This window comes from Poecilia mexicana, unplaced genomic scaffold (genome assembly GCF_051168715.1).
Source record: "Poecilia mexicana isolate PSO_F unplaced genomic scaffold, ASM5116871v1 scaffold_6, whole genome shotgun sequence".
Lineage (NCBI taxonomy): Eukaryota > Metazoa > Chordata > Actinopteri > Cyprinodontiformes > Poeciliidae > Poecilia > Poecilia mexicana.
The window spans coordinates 20,276,441-20,292,103 of record NW_028263375.1 but is presented as its reverse complement, the minus strand read 5'-3'; the positions used below and the strand labels follow the sequence as shown (position 1 = coordinate 20,292,103).

Below are 15,663 nucleotides of genomic sequence, written 5' to 3'. Positions count from 1 at the left end.
AATTACTCCTGCAGGTTTCTATATTGAGACAGAAATGTTGCTCATTCGTTTTTGGACAATAAACTCAGACTAAGCAATTGAACAGAGATATGCTTTCATCTAATCCATATTATTGTATCTTTATGGTTATCCTGTTTGAAGGCTCTGCAGTGGAACGCCGGTATTCATAGGTGGATAAAAACAACCGCCTGTGAGTAGTATTAAGGAATACTTGAGAACCTCTTTAAACTGTCTATTTTAATAGGTCAAACAACAAATATACCTTAACACGCATTAATACACACAACCACAGAGGCTAACATACACAGTCTTCATTGGGCATCTTAATAAATGGGCAAGTTGGTTTACGGTCGTACCGTAGTGTTTTCGCTTTCAGAAACTGAATTCAACAAAGATCAAAGAGCTTTTCAGAGCTTGTGAATTATCCAATTACCTATCCCTGCAATAAATGTTTCCATAACCTTACCCCTGACTTGTCTATTGTTCTCCTTTCCTTTTACAAATGACTCTTTAACAAACCTGTGAGACCTTCACAGGACAGATGTACTTATATTGAGAATAAATTACACAAAAGTGAACTACTGATTTCTGAAAGAAGCTCATTTCATTTTGCTATGAGCGCCACGATTTTCACATTTTTATATAATAAATAATAATAATAATAATAATAATAATAATAATAATAATAATAATAAAAGCCCCCTTTTTCCTCTCACTTCATCTAACAGTCATGTAAAATTCCTCCCCATTTCTGCTTTAAAATGGTACAATGTACAAAACACGCTGCATGCTGCAGGACTGACTGGGACTCCCTTGAATACGTGGGGCACTGCTGGCTGAACGAGATACATAAAACCGTCAAGCTCACAGAGTGTTTGGCTTTTCGGGAGGACGTTTACCTTGCGATGGAATCGTGTCCTCGGAACAGGACGGGGTGTTTGTCTGAGTGCTGTACCCGCTGGAGTACTGCAGAGAGTCCCTGCTGCTCTTCTGCTGCTCCATGCTCAGGCCTCTGGTGAGAACCATAGCCAGCGTACTGGCTGCTGGAGACGGGGGCTCTCCATGCTGAAGCACACACAGAATCAGATATGTGGAGGAAATGCACACAGACCGCGACACATTTGCATTGAAACCGCACTTCAATCCCAGAGGCATAGGAATGAATTTACAGACATTTACATTTAAACTCCATGCGTCTCTCGTACCTTGGCTGTAATAATTCCTGGGCCGCTTCTTGCTCGGTGCAGGTCACCTGGCTGCATCCCGGAGTATCCCTGCGGACTGGGCGGTTCTCTCATCTTTTCCACAAAGTCCCTCCTGCGCTGCGGAGTGCTGGCCAACGTCGGCTCGCAGGAGCTCGACTTGGCCCAGTCCTGCTGGAGCAGATGGAAAAATTAGACAGCTTGTCCAACTTTGCATCTCCAGTTTTTTTTTGTTTTTTTTTCTTTGTACCATCCAACAGTTGTACTCTCAGTTAAATACATTTGGCTCGGGGACTGGTTAGAGGCGTGTGCAGATATGTGCAGACCAGGGAAGGCTGTGACAGTGTTAATTCTCAGTTAACACACAATCTGAAGGAAAGGCTGGAAAGCTGAGCTCGGTGGGCAACAGCATGAGGGTGATTGTGAAGTGAGCAGCAAAAAATAAACCACAAAAAAATAAAAAATGCAAAGAAGCAAGAAAAAAAAAAAACATAACTACAAACTCGGAACTAAAAATTGCAAACAAAAACAAACCTTCCAGCTAGGAACCTTTGATGTGGGTGAAGGATTGTTGGATCCAGGTGAGTGGTTAAATGTGGGGGACGCAGGGAGTATGACAGAGAGAGGCCTGATGGTGCCAGTGTGAGAGAAAGCAGGGCGGAAGGTACCGAAGGATGAGCATGAGCCATACTGCGGAGATGGACAGACAAAGTCTGAGTCAGAGCGCTCAACATCCAGGAGTAGTCCAAGTCAAACTGCAGTGCGGCTGCCGTGAGCAGCCAATGGGCTTTTTTTTTTTTTTTTTTTTTTAAACCCATAGTTAACAATGAGAGGAAACAGGGCTGCGAATCAGCGTGTGTGAGTGCGTGTCTGTGAGCGTCGGTAGGATGCATGCAGTACTAACCGCTGTAGGAGAGTTGCACTCGCTGACAGACTGGCAGGTTTCTGAGGCCTCAGAGGAGGCTGAGCTTGTGGATTTCTGGGGAAGGGAAGATGAAGTAAAGAACAGTTGCAGAGGAAATCAGGAGAAGGAGGTAGGTGGGAGAGATGAACAGGAAGAGAGTTGGGAGTTGGGGGGGGGAAAAAGAGCGCTGATAAGCTTTAGCTAGAAGGATTTTTTTTTTCTCTTCCCTTTCTCTTATGGGATCTATAGACTGCAGCCGAGATCGAAAATAAAGTAGCCTGTAAGATCATTTATTCAGAAAAGGAACATTGCATCAGCTGGTGTGCTGGAGCACTACTGAGTGTCTTCAATACACTGCAATCTGTTCAGACCATGAGAGCCTGAATAACTTTATCAGTCCGGTGGGATAAGAACTCCATATTTGCAAATGATTACATTGAAAGCGAAAATCTCTGTTTGACTATCAAGCTCTTGCTGAGACGAGGGATTTGTATCCGACATTTAAACACGAGAAAGTAGACTTGCTACACTAGATTGGGCGTAATTGTTGGTTAAGAAACAGCAGCAATTTAAAGTGGTGGGGAAGAAAAAAAAAAAAAAAACATGTTTGGCCTTTATGTAGTTTTTCGCTTTCTGCATTTTTTTGGGCCAAACTTGCATCTAAACAAGCGATGTTTTTCTTCCCCTCATAAATTAAAATAAAGCTTTAATTTACTAGAGGAAGAACCAAAATGTTACTTTTTGGCTCATATTAAAATCAATCTAAAAAAATCCAAACGTAAGGGTAAATACTTATTTCAAAGCACTGTGTTACTTTGACAAGAAAGTGAAGCTGTTGCTGTTGCTTCCTGCCCTGCAGCATTTCTGCCAGAGGAATCTCTGGGGAGCACAAGGCTGCTTTGGTCCTAGTTTTGCTGGAATACAAAATCCCGTTTATCTGTATTATTTAGATTAAAAAAAAGAGAGAGAGAAAGAGAGAGAGAAAGATTTTTCAGAATCACAACAAAGACAGCTACCTGGCTGGTGATATCAGAGGGCATGGGTGACGGAGGCTTAGAATGGGTGTTGGCATCCTGCGAGACGAAGCCAGAGTCGTGGGAGGAGACACTGCTGAGCCGATGCGCTCCCGCTGAGGGCATCTGAAGCAAGCTGTTGGCGCAACCATACAAACAGAGTGTGACTAATAAACAATCCCATAATCAATATTGTCATGTTTTTTTATTCTTTTCATTTTTTATTTTTTTTTTGTGAAATATGTTCTGTTTTAAGGAGAGGATTTGTGCAAAAAAACAGGACAGGCTAAATTAAAAAAAAACCTGATCATAAAAGCTGCAAGCGTGAATGCTTGCTAAACGATGCCATTCTTTTAATTTTGGAGCATCAAAGAGCATTAAAACATTATCCCTTTATTTGATGTTTTGTTCCTTCTCCTCTGAAGATTAAGAGCTGGCTTTGTGCATTTTGTCTCCTGCTTTGTTATCTCCGTTCAGAGTTGCTTTCCTCTGTCACCCACACATTTAGAAACGCGCTCCGCACCTTCCCGCGGCGCTAGTCCTCCCCCGCCCGCGCTCCCCCTCCTCGCATCCCCACGGAACGCATCCGCAGTTATCACTTCTCATTAATCTTCATTCTCTAGAATGAGGCTTAAGGAGGAATGCCAAATTAAACATGGCAAATTGAATAATCATTATTTATTTAAAACCAGGGACCGTCTTCTATTTTCCCTCTCCTTTGATAAATAATCCTGTTTTGTTTTTTTTTGTTTTTTTTTTTTTGCACAGATACACTAATGATTCTGCAGCTATCAGAGTATAACCATGAGATGGGCTAAAATTGAAAACACAGATTAACTCATCAGACTGACAACGTGGCAGTGGGAGAGAAGCACTGTGCAGCAACAGAACATTCTGCCCTTGACGGTAATGTGTTGGAAGCAGAAAGAACGGACGGGAATAAGGATTTGAGTGACTTTAACGAGGGCAAGCTTGGAATGCGGAGATGGTTGGGTCATAGTTTCACCACAGCTGGAGCTCCTGTGGACACTGTTGGGCTTTGGCCCTGAATAACATGCTCTGTTCACCTGTAAGTACTTGTACTGTCAAAAAGCAAGATGTGTTTCTGCTTTGATTCACCCACGTAGAGAGGCTGTAGTGGGCCAACATGGCTTCATCGAGAAGTTTGCATTCGTGCTTTCGGTGATTTATTTCAATAGTTCTTTTTCTGGTCAGGATCTTCCCACCCTGATTAAACAAATCTGTTCCAATGTGTTGATTAAAAGTTTAAAATTAAACCAACTTTAATACAAATATAAGGAATACACAAAGACTTATGGCTCAATCTGATTCCCTTGGTGAGCTGCAATATGGTAAAACCCAGTAAAACCTAATCAGTATGAGTCAACAGGTCTGCATGTCAAAGCTGAGTAATAGTTCAATCAAACCAACAAAAGTTTAACGCAGCTTTGTTAATGCTACGGTGAAATTTTGAAAAAAAAAAAACACCTTTCTTTATCGTCTCTAAAACACGCGAGCTGCGTATTTACACATGTATGAGTGAATAAACACAGACAAACTAAAAATAGGGTGTCGCGTTAATTGCCTCAAACCTCGCTGAGGTTCTGACAGAAACTTTAACAGCAAAGCAAGGTGATTTCCCTTCAACCCCTTCCTCCCCCCGTTACAAGGGGTCCTGTTTGAAGGCAGGCTTTTTCTCTCGACCCTCTCACAACTGCACATCTATAAATAAACTGTCAAAGTCTTAAAAAAAAAAAAAAAAAAAATGCTGATTTTGGTTACTGTGTAAGCTGGCGCCTTTCTGCCTGTGATGTTTGACAGCTTTCGACGTAATCTGGCTGTAAGAAGCTTGAAAATGACAAACCTGCCTGGAGCAAGGAGCCGAGGAGCTCGCAAGGTACCACAGGTACTGCATGTCGACTGTCACAGGTAGTCAGGATGACACATCGAATTTATATTAATACGTACGTCTTTCAAAGTTTTGATATTGGGAGGTGGAGTGATGTTAAGATTGCGCATGCGTTTGTTCAGAACAGCTCCACTGTTAATAATATCCATCATTACCGACCTAGCCGTAAATAACTTTAAGAAAGATCCTGGAAGTTCTTAGTCAAAGAAGAAGTTTTTTTTTGTTTGTTTTTTTTTTTTTAATCTATTTTCAGAAATGCCTGCAGAGGATTTGTATTGCAGCGAACCAAAAGGATCCTGTGTGTGTTTATAGGCTGTACCTGCACATGCTGCTCTTCCTGGAGCTGGTGCTGCTCGGGGAGGAAGGAGGAGTCTGGTAGGACCAGCTGTAATCAGAGCCTTTCAGGTCCCGGATTACCTGCAGAAATCCATCAAAGAAATGACGATGACAAGTTTAAGTGTCATATATGAAAGTTTTCTTGACGCCAACTGATGCAGAGCAAGAATTTATTATTTTTAGGAAAATTATAAAACGTGGACCGATACACAGATGTTAATTTGGAAAGTTTTCGAGCGTCTGAATTGACTATATATGCTGTGTCTTACCTAAATAGAACGTCTTCCTTGTTTATTGTCAACTCGGTTACAGATGTCTATAAAGCCTAAAGATCTTTGTATCAAAGTAGCAAAATCGTACATGAAAAACGTCTGTCAAATTAAACGTTTAATTACAGAAGGGATTCATGCTGCTACTACTTTATCCAACCAGATAGAAAAACAACTGATCAGTTCTCTCTCCATCTTATGGACTCTTCTCTTTACTTCACCTCAAAGGTTTCGATCAGGCAGCTGGAGTCGGCATTATTTTGTTCATAGACCGTGGCTTGGGATTAAAGATGAAAACAAAGAGAGACCGCTCCTGCGCTGCATTTGACATTTGATATTTTGCCATTAACACAAATTGTGTGAGTGGAGCTTAAGGTCACCGAAAGAGAACAGATCACATGACTTCAGGTACAAACCAGTTCTTCAGCAGCTGTTATGCTTTAAGACGGGGAAAAAACAGAAAAGTCTTCAGACGCCACCGATGTGTTTTGTGAATTTTCAGACGTTTACTTTATGTACCGAGCTCCAATCTGCACTTTCTTTGATTAGCGTCATGTATCAACTATCACAGACAGCTCAGAGAGCGGCTAAGTTTCCGTGGGACTGTGATGTAGCCACGGGTTTTAATCTCGTCCTGACAAAGCACGAGGTTCCAGTTCAAGTCCAGGCAGCGTTCCGCCAACGCTCCATGTTTACGTTTGTGATGGGAGGATGGAAAAACCTTTTTCTGGCCTCCCAAACAAAAACACTGCATGCGACTGTTGATTAACACGGAAAGTCGAGGACCCCGAGATGACATTCATTTCTGCAGTTCTCCAGCTGTGGAGCTATGGAGATTTGTTTTACCTCCTTCACCCTCCCGTTCACTTCTGTGTGCAGAAGTGAAATGTACATCATTTACGTCCACTGCATTATGAGCACCAGGAACAGTTCAGCCTTGTTACCTGCTCGCTGGCGGGTGGCAGCTTGTGCGGGTCTTCAGTCAACGTGGTAAGGTCATCAACAATGGCTTGTAAGTGGGTTATTTCTCCCAGCATGGCAATCTCCACATTCTGCGCGAAAAACACAATAAATCAAAAGTCGTCCGGCGAAGGACGAGGAGAGCTCAGGAAGATTTTAGCCTTGGAGCTCTTGTGGACATAAAGCACAAACGCTGCTCACCACCACCGGCTGAAGGAAGTTGATAAATGTACAATAACGTCCCCTCTCCTCCAGGAGTGCCCTTCGCACCGCCTGCTTCTCCGTCTCCTCCATCAGCAGATACAGATCGCTGACATCTTGCATGGCGCTGTCCAGCTGGGGGCGCAGGTTTCCCCGGCCTGAGCGAGGCGGCGGCACCGTTTGCAAAACCGTGGGAGGAAAACGGGAGTCGGATAAACAGTCGGGAAAAGACATTGAGGGTTGAAAGGGGGGCGGGCGATGATCGTAGCAGCGGCGTAAAGTGTCAAGGAGAGGGGAAAGAAGAAAAAAAAAATTAAACATTGATTAGAACAAATAGTGATGAGCTGCCGTGGACTAGAGGTTAATGCACTGGCAGACTTCACACTTAAATGGTTCATGCACATGGGAGCTGGAGGAATCTGAAAGAAGTCATCAAACAAGGACGATGTGCAGAGACGCCGGAGAGGACGAGACTCGGTAGAATGATCGGAGCTGCATACCACAGTTACATGAGGGATGAAAATGATTAATGAGACGCCGCATTTCTGCTTTAATTGCATGATCTGAACTTAACATGTTCACCACAGGGCATGCGTATCTTAGCATTTTTAGTTGACTCTTAAAAATAAGCAGCTACACTATTAATTCCACGTTGGTACTTTGATAACTTTGCGGTGATATGAATTATAATCACTGACAGCACACGTATGTGTGTTTAACGATAAATAGTTCAAATTAAACTATTTCTCTTTTTTTTTTAATTTTTTTTTATGTTGACCATAAATCCACAGGAACAAAGTCAATCTTTCAGAGCACACTTGTTTAAGAACACTAATTAAACGTAGAGCCCCATAAAAATGTGACTGGTTGTCCTTTCAGAGTTTCTTAAAGAACAATTTTCAGGCTGCGGTCATTACCATAGAGTTAAATGTCAAGGTGTGAAGGAGAGGCACGCATCAGAGGGATCAAACCGTTTACTTTATGAAAATGGTTTGAAACCGTTTTCAGAAAGAACGGTTATTAAAACCACGCTTTCCTCAAATTTCTAAATCACATTAAAGTTTCAAGAGGCTAACAAACGGGAAACAGGAATGTGATTCATCTTTTTTTCCCACCTTTTGGATTTGTCACAGAAGGTCATGGCAATTTAAGTACTGAAGGTCTTTTCCTCATGATTACATCTAGTATTTACCAACTGTTTTCCAGTTCTGCTTTATTGTAGGAGGGCTTTTAGAAACAGCAATATAGCACCATAACACGCATTTATTGGACCCCAAAAGTCTTAATGTAGTGGCAAAATCCCACACTGCAACAGGCCAGGAAATATTTATTTTTTATAAAATTAACTAAAATGAATTATTTACTTTTTTTTTAGGTTATTCGGTGTCTATGAATTTTTAATTAGCAAACCCAGAGTTCCTTTTTAAAAAAAAACAAAAAACAAAAAAAACTGAAACTGAATGAGGATCCAAGTTTGTCTTACCAAAACACACTGTGAGTACGACCATAAGAGAGCTAAAAAAAATATCTAAAAATCTTACCATATAAACTTTAGCAAAAAGTGGCATCTTGGGGCCATCAAGTCAGGCAAAGGCATCGTCTGTCCTTTCATTGCAAATGCAAATATGTGGAGTCTTCTAAACTCTACTAGCACGGAAATGCATGCTTTGGCCAGACGATACAAATCCAATCAGACTAATATTCAATATGTGGAAAAGCACTTCATGCCCACCCACAAGTATCTTGTGAGGGTCTTGTAATTTTACAATCTACAATCTCTTCGAAACACCTGGACAGTTTAAATGCTAATCTTACTGACGCTGTCAGTAAAAGGGTCGTCAATGCAGGCCGGGAGGGCTGCTGCCCCCCAAACCGGGCCTGGAGGTGCCAGGGAGGGAGGAATGCTTTCAAGTCATTGAAATATGTGATTATAGACAGAGAAAGTGCGCCGTCGCCTATTGAGAAGGGTGTATTTAATGATAAATAACCCCCCCCCTCAACACCTCAACAGTTTCAGTTTCACTCCATGTGTAAGGGGCCCGGTAATTGGCCCCGCCCCCCGGCCCGACGCTGACTTGTTCCGCTACTGCGTCAATGAGTCTTAGGACAACGAACCAAAACTCACAACCAAGTCTTTATAGACAAGAATCAACTCTTCCCCAGACTTAAATTCTTTAGAAAACTTATGAGCTGAACAGAAAGTCTAGAAAAACAGATACAGAACAAAGGAGATGCTCTCTGGGCAATGTAGAGGTACGATGCCAAGAATTCCTCTTTATTAAGAAAATATTTCTTAGCGCGCCTTTATTTCACTGGAGAAATTCACTCAAACGTAACACTTTATGTTTCTATATTTTGCTGTGTGGGAACAAAAATAACATCTGCAGCGTCTGACACATCTCTATAGATGTGCCAAAATGTGGAACTCTGGCCATCAATTTATCTAACAAATATTAGCTACATGTATCTATCATTCTTAAGATTTTCATTTTCTGCTTTTATAATGATAATAATAGTAGCTGTATTTAGAGTTTAAATTTAACAGCCTGTACAACTTAGTCCTTTGACATATATTGAATATTTTAGATAAAGCAATTGCCATGAGGCAGCAGGTATAGATTAAACTACCGGTACCTGGAAGAGAGCACCAGCTACATTTTTTTTTTTTTTTTTACCCACCACGCTGTGCAATTTTTAGACTTCCGTTCTTTCATATATAAAATGAACATAAAACCGTGTGCTAATTTCTAAGTCTAAAGTGCTTGTAGGTGGATTCTGCTATTTTTGAGCAGAGTAATCTTTTTTTTTTTTTTTTGCTTAGCTCAGTCAAATGACATCTGGCAACCAGTTACTTCACTGCAGAGCTGACAGGAGAGTCAATCTTCTCTTGCAAATTTCATCCAACGTCTCATGCAAGCACATTCTTTAAGCGTATTAAACTCTTTCATCCTCCAGCTAAAAATGCTAAGACAGCACAGTTTTTTTTTCTTTTTTTTTTTTTTCTGACGGCAGATTGATCTAATGATGGTTTTGATGCTTGCATGTGAGTTTCTCATACAAGGCGAAGTGCAGCAGACATACCTAGAAGCTCTACAGCCAGGGGGGAAAGCCAGAAAGAAACAGAGGAGGGTTGCAGTATCAGGCAGGGATGGAGAGACAGAAGAACAGGCAGCGTTAGGTGCATCAAACTGCATTGCATGTTCATGATTAGCTCGTACCGCTGGCATGTTAAAATCGAAGGTTAATCAGAACCAGCGGTAAGGGCTAATACAAGCGCAGCAAGAGGAAGGGAAATTACTATGATTCATAAAGCAAACCATCCTTAGCTGCAGAGGAGCCTCTGAGGCTGCTGTAGATTTTGATCCGACAGAACGTGAATGTCTCAGTCTGCACTCTAGATGGCGCTACTTCACTATAATACCACCGCACAGCCCTACAGCCGATTTCTCTCTCCTTAAATTTCATAGTTTTGATTACTAAGCACGCCTTGCACGGTTTCCTCACCTTTCCTTGCTTTCTTCTGGAGCTTAATAGTATCTAACGACTTTCTTTTGATTTCCTGACGAGCCCTCTTGTATTCTGTAAAGAGAAAGTGGGGGAGAAAAGGTGCATAAGTGTTCCAACTCGCACTGGGACACAGAGCACGAGCCGATTTTACTACACTCTCTTGTTGCTGTACCTTTGGCATGGTCTTTGTCAAGCTGATTAGCTGTCTTCTTCCACTCCTCTATCCTGTCTTGGAGTGGCGTTACCAGACCTTCCATGAGAACACTACGGGAACAAGACAGGGATGAAGCTGAAAACATGGAAGTGAATTCAAGCACAGAAAACCCCAAAACAGGTTCCAGTGCAAGAAAAGAAACGAAACAGCTATAGAAAAATGTACATGTGGCTCTTACTTCGTGAAATGTCTTAATTTTGCCTCAATGCTGCGGTGTCGCATGCACATTCTTGTCAGAGCAGAGCCGATTTCCCTGGTGCCACCTTGGAGACACAACATAAAGACGAACTATTGCTGGCTGTTCAGAAGTTTGCATGTTGAAATCACAAATATAATCCCAGGAGAACGCCGAGACGAAACACATTACAGCTCCAACGCAGAGCTGGAAAAAAAGTATAAGTGGCATATGTAGTTTTTTTTTTTTTTTGGTTAACACTTTATTTGATGGGGTGTGAATAAGACTGACATGACACTGTGATAAACATGACATAACACCTGTCATGAACATGAAGAAGTCTTCATGAATGTTTATGTCATTCGGTAAATAATGACACTTTTAATGCAAAGTTGCTCTGAAAGTTGCAGTGAAAGTCCATTAAAAATGCCAACGTTGCATTAAATTGTCATTATTTACAAAATCATGCAAAGTTGGCACTTTTAATGGACTTTTAATGCAATTTTTATTAAGATTTATTTTCAGAATTAAACGTTGCGTTCTTCCATAGGTTACGGTTCAGCCGTTTTACTTCCCAACTTTCTAAATGGTTGACGCTCGGCAGTCATCCATCCAGCGGCTCGCCGTGTTTTTGAGTTAAAAAATGTTCAAAACTGACAGGAAATTTGAAAATATCACTTGATAATTATGTGTTACTGGAAGATTTGAAGGTGAATCTCTGAACACCAACTATAAAGTCTTAAAAAAATGCAAACATTAAAAAAAAAATAAACCTACATAAATATGCAATACTAAGCCTGGTGGGGACACAAGTAAAGCCTGGTGGCCCGTCAGGCTTTTAACACACTGGGGGAAACCCCGAGGCTAACGTATTGTGGGGGCAGCACCATGCTGTGGGGATGCCACAGCACGGTGGGAAAGTTGGTCACACTTGATGGGAAGATGGACGGAGCTGATTATGTGGCAACGCTGAAAGGAAACCAGCTTTGAGCTGCTAAAGACCAGAGAATGAAGTGGAGATTCATCTATCGTGCAGAAAAAATGATCCTGACATACAAACAGAGCTGCAGTGGAATGGTTCAGATCAAAGCACATTCAGGTGTTAGACAGGCCCAGTCAAGTCCAGACCCAAATCCAATTTAGAACCTGTGGGCAAGACGTGAAATGATGTTCACAGATGCCCTTAATGAAATCCGACTGAGCATGAGACATTTTGCATAGGAGCAAACAAGAATGGGAAATTAATCTCTTGTTGTGCAGAGCTGGTAGAGATATAGCCCTGAAGATTTGGAGAAATAATTATAGCAAAAAAAAAAAAATGGCTATGCAAAATATTGTTGACTCAGAGAAATTCAATATAAATACATGCCACAATTTCCTGGGTTTTATTAGGAAACAAAAAAAAATACAAAGCATGAATCATTTTCCTTCCACTTTATGTTGGACACACAGAATACCAAAAAGTGAAGTTTGTGGTTGTAACATAACAAAATGTGAAAAAGGAAGTTGTGAATGGCAAGTTAGTTGAGCTGTAGTGACTGATATTCGCTGGAAGGACCCCAAGTCAAATCCTCCTTACGGCTCCTAACAGCCTGACAGCAGATCTGCACAAAACACAACGAGCTGGTAAAGGTTACGCTTCTCATGCAGTGATGCATTACCAGCTACTGCCACAAGATGGGCGCAATCTGAGTGGGAGAGTGGAGCCCGTAAATGTCACATGTGTTTGTGTGAAGCAAATGAGGCGCAGTACCTGAGGACTACAGCCATGCTCCCCCTTTCATTCTTGTCAAAACAACCATTTTCCATCCGAAGCTCCAATGCTGCACGCAGATTTCTCAATAACAGGTTGTGTAAAATGGCTACTGTACTTTTGCTCTTTGTATGTATAACTGTAATTAAATGGGGTCTTAAGATCTTAAAGCTGTCGCTGGCGCACTGTCGCGATGATAGCTCAGAGGCTGGTGTAATATATGGTAGCACTGATCCTGTTGTAATCTGGGCCACATAGGGCTAATCTGAATGTCTATGAGCACACACACACAAACACACACACACACACACACAAACAGAGCAACGGGACATGACTTAGGCGTCAGAGGGGAGGGGATGCATAAAGGCACACACACTACCGCATGAATCTTTATGAATTACTTTGGGAGTGCAGAAGTTTGAATGCAGACAGGTGATGTGATTTACCAACCCCCCACCCTTTCCGAAGTTCTCAACCCTTCTATCCTGGAGGGAAAAGGAGGCAACTCTGTAAGGGGATATCCCTCTATTCTTCCATGTCTGCTCTGCCTTTCCTGTTCTCTCTGCTTGCAAAACATCATTCAAACTGGCTAAGAATGAGAAACAGAGGCCAACACTAACGTCCACGATAAAACATGAAAGGGAAAGGAGCTGTGCTTGGCAGACGGTGTCCACAGACATGCTTTGCTCCTTTCCAGACATCACAACGCTTTCAAAAATCACCTGACATAGAAGCAACACGACTCTACCAAACAAATGCTGCTCCATTCGACTATGTGCCTTGCAAAGCCTCAAACCGTATCACTGAAGACGACAGCGACTAGACTTCGAGTCTGTCTTACAGAGACATTGGAACAAACGCCTGTAGAAAGACTCAACAGAGCCTGTGTGGTGCTTTGGGGAGAGGGGCGGGGACTGGGTTGGGCTTTTCCAGGTGACTTAGCAACAGGGCTGAGCTAGAGGTGAAAGTTTCTTGTACCAGGAAGTGACTGAAGTAACATATGGAGCCAAAGTACTGAGCTTTGGCTGTAAAGAAAGCCACACTTTAGAAGAAGTCAATGTACAAAACTCAAACTCTTTTTTAAAAACTACGCATCGAGTCATGCATTTCTCTCCCGGAGTCAGACCGGTTTCTTCATGGAGCAGTCGCTCTGTGCTCGCCTCCCGTACTTGAACGAGAACTGTGTACATCTGTTTAAAATGGGCATATTTTAAACCTTCTTTTGCAGCCCACTTTCAACTGATTTCACTACTTGCGACTTAATAAAAAATGTAAAATATTCTAAATATCTTTAGCTAACAGAAGCGTGACAGTACGTCCCCGTCACTGTGATTTCTTAAAGAGTTTAAAGTGTCCCCAGCCCCAGCTTTCCCCCAAAAATCTGCCTCAGCAAAAGCAGACGGAGCAGCTGATCGGTCCTTACAGGAGCAAAGGAGGCCGAGGGAAAGCAGGAGAAAAACACAGAGAGAATCTGGGCTTTTATACGTCTTTAGCAAGCCTTGCCAATGTTACTGTCAGCTGGGGAAAGAGAGAGCCCACACTCGCTCGTCCTATCCACACCTGCCAATTTCCCTCCCGCCTTCTTCCTGTCCTTCTCCCCCTCCTGAACGGAGGATCAGCTGACAGCTACATCCTGGAGAGCTTCAGAGGCTTCCTGGCCGTCTCCGAGAGACTTTCTGGCCCCTGGCCTCAGCCGGATGAGCAGGGATGGAGTGATTCACTCCCACAGCAACCTGCGTAGCTACATGAAATCCTGGCAAACACATATGATCGAGGAGGGAGGCTTAGCTTCACTAAAAGCTCATAACAAGGAGGGCAAAAAAAAACAAACTTATTTTGCCTTTTTATTTTTTGAAGACAAATACTTCCTCTTGAGATACTTGTTTTATTTTCCTATTACTCTGGTGATTTTAGGCCCCCTTGGGAGTTGGTTAAACGTGTGTGAGGATAGAAAATGACATTAATAAGCCAAATGTGAGTTTAGGGAGTTGGTCAATGCATCCACCGGTCCATGAATGTAGCGAAACACAGACGAGCACTGAGGAGAGCTGCTATGCAACACAAAATCTTACAAAGCATTTTTGTCTAGTTTCTTGTGCAAATATCTTAGTACACTTGAAATAAGACAAAAATAACTTACAAGTAACTTTTCAGCAAGATATCAGTCTTTTAAAGTCAGCATTTCTGGAATATAGATACAAAAATGCAAGTTCCACTTCCAGATTGTTTCACTTATAATAAGACATTTTTTTCTAAAGTGTACTTTTTGTACGAATATTCATTAATTATCTACTTGAAACAAGCTTATTTTTCTTGCTCAGAAGTTTCTTTTATGTTATTTTTGTCTTCATATAAACACATTCAGATCAGGAATGTTTTGGTCATCTTAGTTACAGAACAAGTTAAAGATGACGTGTTTATTTTAAAACATATTCCATTATGAGGGATTATTATTGCTGCTTGAACGTTTTCACATTTTGTTACATTACAACCACAAATTTGATGTATTTTAAAGTAAATAATTGTGAAGTGGTAGGAAAAAAGAAACATAGTTATCAGTTTTTTATTCACAAATGCCAATTTAAAAAGTGGCATCCATTTAAATGTGTCCCCCATATGGTGGTACTTTGGAAAAACCAATAATACCTGTTGCTAAAAAATAAGCAAATCTTTACAGCTACACAAAACAAATCTTTAAACCTCAATCCTGGTCTACACAGAAATGAAGCATTCCTACTGGGATTTTATCCCAGATAGAAAGTTTTTTTTTTTTTTTTTTCACAACCAGATGACTTTTGAAGGCAATTTCAGCTTTTGGATTTTTATCTGGGGCATCAGAGTAAAAGGGAACACAAATGTGTCACTCTTTTCAGGTGTTTATTTATAAATTTTCTTTTAACTTCACAAATATCCACTACTTTGCGTTAGTTTATCACAAAAAGGTGAACATCTTTGCATGGTTCTCTGCCTAACAGGTGAGATTTTACCTGAACCTTTCAAGCTCCAGTTTCCACAAACTCCACAACGTGGCCTCAGCATTTTTCTTAGCTGTTCTGTCCAGTGCTCTGGTTCTGATTAACTCTCCAGACACCGTGTGAAAGGAGGAGCATTTTAATAGCCCTGCTTTATAGGGGGTTACACTACCAGGAGCTAAACTGCCACAGGCCTCACTCCTTGATGTCTTCAACATGGGAGCTTAACTATCTCCCTCTCTCTCGCC

At 41.6% G+C, this 15,663-nt stretch overlaps 1 protein-coding gene across 4 annotated transcripts in view; it reads right to left on the bottom strand.

The window, feature by feature from the left end:
- mtss1la (MTSS I-BAR domain containing 2a) overlaps positions 1–15,663 on the bottom strand; it is a 34,980-nt gene that overhangs the window by 1,804 nt on the left and 17,513 nt on the right. The window contains exons 4-14 of one of the 4 annotated variants that reach the window (XM_014966911.2): positions 10,694–10,778; positions 10,474–10,565; positions 10,299–10,373; positions 6,795–6,952; positions 6,578–6,685; positions 5,348–5,445; positions 3,123–3,255; positions 2,107–2,181; positions 1,737–1,892; positions 1,206–1,376; positions 900–1,065 (exon numbers count right to left, since the gene is read on the bottom strand). In XM_014966911.2, the coding sequence (XP_014822397.2) occupies positions 900–1,065; positions 1,206–1,376; positions 1,737–1,892; positions 2,107–2,181; positions 3,123–3,255; positions 5,348–5,445; positions 6,578–6,685; positions 6,795–6,952; positions 10,299–10,373; positions 10,474–10,565; positions 10,694–10,778 (1,317 nt within the window). The remainder of the gene's footprint in view (positions 1–899; positions 1,066–1,205; positions 1,377–1,736; positions 1,893–2,106; positions 2,182–3,122; positions 3,256–5,347; positions 5,446–6,577; positions 6,686–6,794; positions 6,953–10,298; positions 10,374–10,473; positions 10,566–10,693; positions 10,779–15,663) is intronic. The other 3 variants (XM_088006379.1, XM_088006380.1, XM_088006381.1) reach the window with 3 other exon arrangements.